The sequence below is a fragment of the Perna viridis genome, chromosome 1 (assembly GCF_037379345.1).
Source record: "Perna viridis isolate PV_CMFRI_1.1 ecotype Kerala chromosome 1, ASM3737934v1, whole genome shotgun sequence".
Taxonomy (NCBI): Eukaryota; Metazoa; Mollusca; class Bivalvia; order Mytilida; family Mytilidae; genus Perna; species Perna viridis.
Genome location: NC_142445.1, coordinates 18234269 through 18245340, shown reverse-complemented (window position 1 = coordinate 18245340; position 11072 = coordinate 18234269). Strand labels below are relative to the sequence as shown.

Here is an 11072-nt window from a genome sequence, read left to right as displayed (position 1 = left end):
AGCCATTTCATCAAGATTTTGTTAATGTATTGAATGGAAAAAAACAAGACAAATTGATAGCAATTAGAGCTGTTCATTGTCATTTCTTGCAAGACATCTCTTGTTATTAAGGGGTTGCCTTAGCCCCCCCCTCCCAATACTGTGTAATATAAATTCAGTAACCTTAGTATTGTTGTTATTATGTTGTTTCTTTGTAAAAGGGAGACAAATCATATTATTTAAATGTCATTTTCCTCCTCATTCTGTCCTTTCTATATACAAGGTTTGTCCTTGGATCTTTGACATATAAATGGATACTATCAGATATTTTCATACCATGAAAACTTGAAATATGACCATGACATACGTAGTGTCCTCGTTATTGTACCATAGATTTTATTACTTTAGTTGTTGGGGGTATATGCAAAGTGGTGACAATGGAGAACACTAAAAATTATATTTTGTTTGAAGGGATAATAAAAACTTTTTGACAGTTGTAAGCAAATGTAGGATCACCTTTTTATTGTAAATTGAAATAGTGACTATGTCATTTTACACAACCACAATTATATGTAGTTATTTCATGTTTCTTGTGTGTGTCTATTTTTCCTGTCTAGCTATTATCTCTTGATGCTCTTCCTTATATTATCGTTCATATCCTGGTTCCCTCGATATCCCTTAAATGTGTGTTATCTTAAAGACCTTTTGGTGATCTCTGTAAAGATTTACTATTTTTATAATGGTATACCTTAAAACTTATCTTTGTCATGCAGATATATCACTAGGATATTGTGTGTTAATAACACATTCATAGGACTTCGACCTCTGACCTTATTTACTATTTTTGTTGCTATTGATTCGATGTATCACTGGTATAGCAGCAGTTTTCAGAGTTCTGCAACTGTTAATATTAGTTAAAAATAGACAGTAATGTAAATTTGATGTATGCCAATTCCATACAAATTCTGCTGTATTTGTAATGAAAAATCAGAATTATAATTTTCACCTCAAGAAGTTGTGATGGGATTTTTTTTATTTCAGAGATATTATTCTGAACTAAAAAGTATTGGAAATGTACCATTTTTACAAAATAACTTAAAAACAGATTGAGGGATTTTCTTCACAATTGGATCAAAGGTTTATTTTACCAGAAGATACAATCATATTCATGTTCTCCTGAATTTTTTGAACAGGAAGAGGGGTTGAATATGTTCACTTACTCATGTTCAACAAATTATTTAGATCGGGTAAAACAACTCCCTATGATTTTTTATTGTGATTTTCAAATATTTCACATCATTATTCAAGTCCTACTTCCAACGTAGTCTCAAAATGTCAATTATTCTCAGTAATGTATTGCACATATAATTTAGATGTCATTGGACTGACAATTTTTGTCTGGAGTTCACATACATTCACCATGAACTAATATTTCATTTTTTAAGTCTCAGTTATAAAATCATGCATCATCACTTCATCCATCTTTCATTTGATTTTCAAATATTTCTCTGATCAAGTTCATACTGTCTGCAAATCTAGCCTCATTCTGAAATCCAGCATCTCGCCACCTGAAATTTGATAAATGACTTGGTAAAAAGATATGATTCATGTCATATTGATCAAGCACTTGATAAGGAGCCAAAATGTTTGGATATGATGCAGGAAATAAACCTGACTGGTTATAGCCAGTGTTACATTTTTAATGTGTAAAGCATGTATGAAATTTTTTTTAAATTTGTAAAAATAAACTTGTAAACTATAGCTGAGATTATCAAAACATTTTATTTGTTACTTTTCCAGCTTACCTCATTCTAACATCCTTCCATCTTGTCATGTGATTCAATAATAACTGTTCTGGTGGTGGGGCAGTGTCTGGATCCTTTAATAAAAAAAAATAATTTGGTTTGAAGTATTATGATGTATTTAAAGGACAATAAACAAGATATTTACACATGTGAAACAACAAAATTTACTACACTAAAAAAAATTCAATAAATCACCATTATCTATGTGTAAATGTATAAATATAACATGGCTTATTTTAAGCAATTCAGAAGTATTGTCATAGGTTCTAAGTTAGAAAGATACTTTGGAATCAGAATGTGTAACATGAAGTACTACAGCTCCTACAAGTGTGTTAAATTCTACAGTAGGGTATAGTTACAGTTCCTAAATAATACCAACTTTCCAACCACTCAATATACCATACACCTCTTTTCCTAATTCAAAACAGAAAAAAAAATTTTTTTTTCACAACCAGTACTTTATCATTTACTGTCAACTAATATTAAAACGAAATTCTTCATACATGCACTTCAATATGGAAAATGAAAATCATTTTTGAAATAGAAATACAATAGCTTCAATGCAATCCTAAAGGTGAGGTGCAATGGGTGAAATGGATCTAGATTAAAAAAAATGATAGATCTCTAACTTCAACAGGGTCTAATAAGTGGTGGAATAGCAAATTTTTTATACTTCATAACTTCCATATCTCATACATGAAAGAAACTTTAGCTAATGAGACATTGCCTTTACCAGATGATACTAAAATCTAAAACAAGTGAAGCCAGTTTAATTGAAGTAAGTTGCATATTTTTTTTAAATTTCTGATTACTGTAAGCAAATTCACTAAGAGAATACCCTTCTGTTACACCCTGAAGTTGGATTATCTCCCTTTACAGGCAATAGACAATACTTCCATTCCTTCATTCACATCTACATTGAGTGGTTTAGAAGGAAGTATGCTTACAGGGTTTTCATATGATAAAACCTTCAGTTGGATCATCTCCCTATCAAGTTATATTCCTTCATGTACATCTCCATATAATTCCATACCTTCCTCTGGAATTTTATCAAAACACTACCAGCAGTTAAGATGTGCGGACAAGATATGTGAACAGATGGAAGAACAAACAGATAGACAGACAGGGTGATTCCTTTATATCCCCAAAACTTTGTGTAGTAAAGAAAGGCATCTTTGAAGTTTCCAGAGAATCTGGTAACTCCTCATAGAACAACAATCAATGACTTACGGCATTTATATCAAGTGGCGAATCTGTTTGTGGTAACGTTTCTGGTATTCTGTAGTCTCTAGTGTCATCTGGATCTGATTTTATTGGCTTTGGCATTTTATATACATTAGGTATACCATCTACCTAAATATACAATTCACTTACTGAATAAGATACATGTTTTTTTTCATATTATTTCTACTAATATTCTGTACAGCAGTATATTCAAAATTCAAAGCTTCCACATCTTTGCTACTAATGTACAATACACCACAAAAAGCTTAACATATTTTATTACAACCGCAAAAAAATTGCAGTTGTAAAATGTTATGGGCAGTTGCCATCTGGAGCCACTTTGTTTCTATGCTATAACTTTACTTGTGGTTGACCAATTGTTCTGAAATTTTGATATGATTTTACCAACCACTAAAGGAAGGTTCCTAATTAATTTGGGCTTTGTGGCTCCTACCATTTTAGAAAAAACGACCAATAAAGATAAAAATCAAAATGCAACAGTGTGCAAAAGCTGAGTTGCATCCCCATTTTAGAGAAAGAAATATTTAAGATATTTTAAATCAATAGGGTTCTAAAATGCCTGGTACATGTATGTAACAATATCACAATGTTCCATTTGAGTCATATGCAAAACATTTTGAGTTATCCTCCAGAATTTAATTTTTACAAAAAAAACAAAAAGAAAAAAGATTTTTGACAACAGTGACTGTGAGTGCAAACAAAATTCCTCCAAATTCAATAGAAGTGATTTTTTACGATAAAAAATACACAACAATTGAATGTGTAAGAATCTAAGGTGAAAGAGAGGTTCAACATATGTAAAAAGAATATATAAATACAGGTAAGTGAACCCAGAAATAGGACACCACTTTATGTCATAAATGTGCTTCAGAAACCAAGTTTTTTTTATTTAACATTCTAATATGCTTGCAGCATTCTGTATTGTGGGTATAAAATTTGGCATTTTTGAGACCAAAAGTGTATGAAAAATTTGGGTATTTCTTAATTAGGCAGATAATAAGTGGTGCGCTAATAAGTACTAAAGCCCAGTGTAAATATTTTGTGGAATTTATTTTTATGTTTTGAGAGAGACTGTTAAAATACAACAAAACTAACACCCAGTGTAAATAACCCACTATATAGTAAATGATACCTCTTCATCACTGTGTTCATCAGGATCAGGTGATGGTGATTTGTTATTAAGCTCCCTATTGTAGGGCTGATTCTTCAACCACAAGCGGCAGATAGGATACAGTGGTGATTCTTCATCAAATTGAGCTAAATCAACACTTCTGTCAAACAGCTTCATAATGTACTGATCTGCAGTAAGATACAATATTTTATGTAATAAACTAGATATCATGAAATAAAATCCATATTGAGGGCCATACCATAAATAAGTTCAGTTGAAAAATATGGACAGACTGCTAAATGATATTAAGTATGTCTTTTTTTTTTAGGAAAAACTCAAAAATCTTGAATAAAACTATTTTAAATATATTTCTATACTACAAGAGTTTTTCTAAATATAAGTGTAGACTTACGATGAATCTGCCCATCACTATATTCGTTATCTTCCTTCCTTTTCCTCTTTCTAGCTGATCGATTTGCTGCTCGTTTACTTGGTGACACCACTGGTGAGGTTATACTATAAGTATTACATTAATACAGTTAATTTGATTGTTTACTTGTTGACTGGTGAGGTTTCACTATAAATAATACATAACATTTCTGTTATACATGAAGACTTTAAAAACTTTATCTTAAGATGAATAGGATTGAATCAGAGCTCCAGAATATTTTAATTTTCCATTTCTCTTTGGATATGTTGGTATAAAAAAATTTCTACCATTATGAAGAATGTACAAATCTGTTGAGTACTATTCTAGGCTATATTTAACTTTCCCCAGGAAATGTGAATTGGAAATCCCACAGTCATGAACCAATGAAATGAAACATAGTTTTCATTTTCAAAGAAAATGTTGGAGAAAATAAGTGACCTTTAAGAGATAATACATGTATAACTTAATTACTAGTACCTGAAAAAATACTTGGGTCCATTGCTTATTATTAGTCGTTTTTTAAGAGAACTTACCTGGAAATAAGTTCTGACTGAGAATTTTCATCATCACTTGAAATGTGTCTACAATACAAATATGAAACAATGCAAAAAAATGATTACGGTACTAAAAACTATTATGTCCAGTGCCTGGAAAGCAAACTACAGTAAACTGAATGTTTCACCATTTTTAAAAAGAAATTTGAAACATCACAAGCCCAAGCTATTATATTCCATATGAGCTTTCAGAAATCAATGGTTCATTTTTGGCCTTGGTGTACAAATGTACAATATCTGGCACAATTTCCTCACGTTATAAATGTAGGGGTGTTGGACATCACCCTCAAACACCTCTGTTCCTCTGCCCATCTGAGTGTGCATGAGTCCCTCTTCAAAGTGTCCTAAAGAAGTGTTGATAAACCAAGACATCTCTATATGAAATATTACATTTTTGACTTGAGACTATCAGCTAATATCAGCAAATCTAATTTGTTTCTTAAAGAATCTTATTTATTAGAATTGCATATATACTTCACAATTTCTATAACTTGGTACACTTATCAATGCCTTGATTATCACAATACAAACAAACAGGGATCGAATTTCAGAAATTTTTCCACCAGCTAAAATTGGCAAGTACTGAAAATTTACACTTGCTAAATTTATGGTTTTTGGGTTATTTCTGGACTATACCTATATTACCTACAGAATTCCACTTACAAATTTTAACAAGTGGAAATAATTTCTACTAGCAAAATTGAATTTCAACTTGCATTTAGCAAGTATATCCCCTTAAATTCGTTCACTGGCAAACAAACAAGGATTATCACTTTGTTGAAACCAGTAAAGAAATGAAAATGGTATAAAAGTTTCACACCTTTTCATCACCAACCAAAGATTTTAATTACAGGTAACTCAGTTCAAGACAATACTTGATTTATATTATACACAAAGATTTTAATTACAGGTAACTCAGTTAATGACAATACTTAATTTATATAATACACGCAACAGAGGGACAGAGTGAATGCCTCAAGTAAGCCAACACTGGGATTTATCTGAGTACGATTAATCAAAGGTAAAATTGCATTGGGCAAAGGGATTTCTTGGTCAGACTGACAAATGAGATGAGTTTGATTTTATGTATAATATTACATGTATAAACAGTACATGATAGTACTAGTACAAACTATTTAAACCACAGTATTTCAACATAGTAATGTGTCATCATCTATAGAAGAAAAAAATTCTATAATACCCTTCGTCCTTCTTGTCAACCATTAACTGTAGTGTTGCATCTAGTCTACTTCTTGCTGAGTTTACTTCTGCAACTCCTGAAAAAGAAAAAAAGCCTCTTTAATACTTGCATGTTTGTTATTAATATTGTTTCTTGATGAAAATCATTATGGTGTACCTTAGTTTTGAAAGCACTATTAGTATTTCCCTAATCTATGATAAAAATTTTGCTGGAAAAGAAGTTTGTCACACTGTGAGAGTCTTCTCCCCTGGCACTTAAAGCACCATGGTATACAGGACTATCAAGTTTGAGCGCTTGGTTATCAATTTCTTAGATTTCAGAGGTATTTTATTAAATGAGTATTTCACTATGATATAAGTGTTTCCTGGTAAAAAAACAAAACAATAGACTAGAAACACTAATTGCCTTAATTAATAGCTCATTGCATGATGGCCCCAAAATGTTTACAGGATGCTGTACAATTCAGCCCATGACAATTGGACAATTCAAACCATATTAGAAGTTTAATTTAAATAACATAACAAGGTAGACTAATGAAATGAATTTATGTTTCTTCAGGAATGTCTCAGGTTTAATCTGGCTCATTATTCAGAACTTTATATCATGATATCAAAATTAGTATTATATACATGTATTATAAGTGAGCAAATCTTGCTCTCTAATGTATAGAAATTCATCTAAAAATTCATCATACTGGCTCTTGAGAAACTTTTGTCCAAGCAAAACACTACATCAGGATACATTAAAGCTTCAGAAATAGTAAAAAATGCTGGCTAGACAAAATCTTAACTAGACATCTAAAAATATAAAGTTACTGGTACATCATTGTCGACTGACAACAACAGAATAGCACTGATACAAAGAGTAGCCAATTGCCTCTAATATTTAATCAACTTCCTGAATAACTCTTATATTCAACTTTAAATTATGAACACCAACACCTTATCAATACTTTATTGAACACTGACTGACATTTTATTTTTTAAAAAAAAGTCATCATGTAAAATTCAAACATCTTTATCACTCCTACATGTATGCAGAGTATTTTGAGATAAGAAAAGCAAATTAATGCTTCATTTTGTTCAAAATCAAAATCAGACTCATAATCACTATCATCTGAATTATTGCCAGTTGAGCATTACGTTGTTTTCAAAAAGTAACCATGGATAGTTGTCCTTCCATTTAGCATTCAATGTCCTGTCAGGCTGCCATTCCTTTTCATACTGGCTTCTTTACCCTTTGTTTTCGGTGTCGTGAGTTTTTGGTATAGGGCTTCTTTTTACCCCGTTTTGCGTCAGATACATACTGTATTGGCTACGAAGCCATGCTGTTTTTCATAAACAATACAATAATTACAAATATTACTGGTGAGTACATGAAATCCAGAAACTGACTGATTTACGATTTTCAAGCTTGGCGTGAAGCTACATGTATCAGTAAATTAGAACAACAGGTAACAGAATGTTGTTTACGATTTTGTTTATCAGGAAAATTTTAAGTTTTGATAAGCATTCTTTGATGATAAATTGAAGCAAAAAAGGATTCAGGACCGACACAAATTTGATTTTGATAACCCCAAATGCCTAAATACTTTGTCAGAAATTCGGTCTGGCACAAAACCAGTTCTTGCTGGCCTCTTCAAATTTCTAGTCCATGTGTCCAAAGGTCAGACAGTTTTCAACAACTCTCTTATTACTGATGAAAATGATACATGGTATGAAGTCTAATTTGTTGAAAAGGGAACCTGATACTTTTGCTTGGGACTTTGCTTGTACTTAAGGCCATTGCCCTCCTCATACTATATAGCTCTATGACATAAAACCACACATTTTAGGCTTTTCTTTGATGATTGCATCCAATGTTTTCATTTTTTGTTCATATTAGCAGTCAAATATTCCCCTTTTTATTAAATCATGTTTTAACAAATGTCTCAATGACGTGAAATACTTAAGTACATACAAGTGATTTATACAGAGATACACTTACATTTGGAATTCATAAAAGAAATCCTTGGAGTAAATAGTAAAACTACAAACACTGCATGCTTAGCAGAACTGAACAGAACATCTCTACATCTAAAAGTTCAATTGAATACAATTAAATTTTTAAACCATATCCTTAACTCCCCTGATACACTAGTCTACGAAATGTTCAGAGAAGTTAAAAACAACAACTTGTGGATGTCCCATGTAAAAAATATACTAAATAAATTTGGGTTCTGTCATCTTAACTTACAACTTAATAACCTTCAATTTTATATCAAAAGAATCAAACAAAGACTACACGATCAATTTAAGCAAAAGTTAGTAGGCTCACTAGCTATTCAGTAAAATATTTATTCCGTCTAAAAGACCCCTTATATTGATTTATGTAAATCTAAAATAGAAAGATCTATTATCAGTAAATTTCGTTTGAATGCACTTGCATTAGAAATAGAAAGGGATCAGTACAAAAATATAGAGAGAAAAAAAAAAAGTATTTGTAAACCATGTGATAGTGGGAACATAGAGGATGAATATCATTTCTTCTCGGTGTGCACCCACTACACACTGCAAAGAATTCAATACAGAATGTAATTGGACAACCATGATTTAATTTCTTCATCAAAACATAACCTCACACCAAGAGACATAGCATATACATTAAACAGTAGCTCTATAGAAATACTAAAAATAACTATCAAAATCATGAATGAAGGTTGAAATCGAAGGTCAATTCAATTCAACAGAAATTATATAAATATATAACATTAAAACTATAGATAAATCTGTTTTGATCAGATTTATACCACTGTCTCACCATGGTCTGAAATTTAGTTATATATATCATAAGTAATGTCACAGGGGAGGGGGGGTTACTTATCTGGTAAAGGGTAAAGGTGTGCGGCCCCAAAAATTTTTACCCACCCCAATCATATATTCTGACACTGAAAAACCAACACCCATTCATATATACGTAATGCATTTATGTACCCATTCATATATATGCATGGTGTTTATCAGTATCTACATATCACAACAGGATACTGATCAGAACATTTCACATTGTATCGAAAGACATTATCATGTCTGAGCTAATTGGATCCCTTCCTGCTTATCATTTATTTACTTTGATAATTTTAAGGATTCAATTGATGTTAAATCAATTACCATGTGTAAATCTAAAGGCTATAATTTGTAAATTTTAACCCCAATCACATATACAGCAACTAAATTCCTACCCTTTTCATATATAACTTATCATAAAAAGTAGATGTTAAGACTTCGGGTAAAGTTTTGAAAGATATGATATTGTTTTAAAAAAAAAGTGATTGAGTTTGATTTCCGCACCGTACCTATCGTCAATCCCCGTACCAGTAAAGCATGGATACGATCTTATCCAGAATGAAACACAGTCTCATAAACAGTCTGATGCGATTTTAACTTATCGTCAATGAAAATTTTGATAATATTATAATGTTCTAATGTCAAATACGCATTGAATTAGCAAAGATAACAAAAATACCAGACTTTGATTTTTGCCTACAGGAATTTCAGGTTACACATTTTAGACCTTTTGAATACAGAAATTCAAATAACATCAATTTTTTCAACAAACATTTTACAAATCATTGTTTCTCGATTTACCATCATGTCATTTTGCAAATGAGTACCAATGTACCAACTTTCATCTGGAAATAACAAGTAATAATGAAGAAATTGTCAAAATAGTATTTGGGTACAGGGAAAAGTTGGTTTGGGTACTACTCCAGCAATGCTAAATGTTGTCTGGCAAGCTATTTTCTGACTTGGTGCCATCCTAACCGCTAGCATCTGACATGTTGAAAGCCAACGCAAATGTTAATTAGCTAAACATGTGTTTTAAAATACTTCATGTTTTTTATTTTCATAAAAGAAGTTTAACCTACCAGAAATCGAACGCCAAAAATACTAAATGTGTTAAATACCTAGAAAACATTTGTAATGAAGACAGTTGTCAAAATGACCAGCAATTTTGAAATAGGTAACTAATTTTACAAAATACAAAACGAACTTAAAGTTGGTAAAGGCAATTCATTGATTAATTTGATATGTTCGTTTCGCAAATTTTAAAATATGTAATTTTATCAACCAGAATTACACACTCAAAAAGCTAAAAACCAAATATGAAGTTCATTTTAACTGCTTTTACAAAGGATTTCCAGGATTGCTGGATTTTCTCATCAGGTAGGTCATTGTTTTTCTTTAGTCAACTTCTCCCGTGTAATGGTAAAGAAACTGTACAAAACGTTTTCAATGGAAAATAGTTTCCTATAATTCAGCGATTTCAATGAACGGCGGAACGAGCATTATGCAATATGGCACTCGGAAGTAAGAGGTTGGGGTATGGAGGAACGGAATTCCAACCTCTTACGTTGTACGAGTAGTTCGGGCACGGGTTACACATTTAGACCATACCATAACCATTTACTGTAAATGTGTTTGCGAAAATAAAATAGTCTTTTGTCTATAAAGAGATAAACAACCTTTGACAGATGTCATTTTTAATTATTAGGATCCAATCATTATTATCATACAGCAACAAATGAAATAATATTTCAATTTTCCGCCATCTTCTCCATTAATCCAAATGGCTTTTGGTAGCTCTGTTTTGATTGGACAGTGCTCTGAAAATAAAAGACAGAATTTTAAAGCTCAAGATTTTTTTTAGTACGATTTTACTATTAGCATTTTTATTTATTTAGAACAACAATGAGACCAATTATACA

At 31.4% G+C, this 11072-nt stretch overlaps 1 protein-coding gene across 1 annotated transcript; it reads right to left on the bottom strand.

Moving 5' to 3' along the window:
• Positions 1–1213: 1213 nt before the first annotated feature.
• On the bottom strand, positions 1214–10969 carry LOC148627570 (protein lin-37 homolog). The gene is made up of 8 exons (XM_088574985.1): positions 10830–10969; positions 6326–6401; positions 5104–5151; positions 4553–4656; positions 4162–4328; positions 3015–3137; positions 1785–1858; positions 1214–1547 (listed from the first exon to the last, which is right to left on the bottom strand). The coding sequence occupies exons 1-8, from the start codon at positions 10843–10845 to the stop codon at positions 1454–1456; spliced, it is 702 nt and encodes a 233-aa protein (XP_088431111.1). The 5' UTR covers positions 10846–10969; the 3' UTR covers positions 1214–1453.
• Positions 10970–11072: the final 103 nt, after the last annotated feature.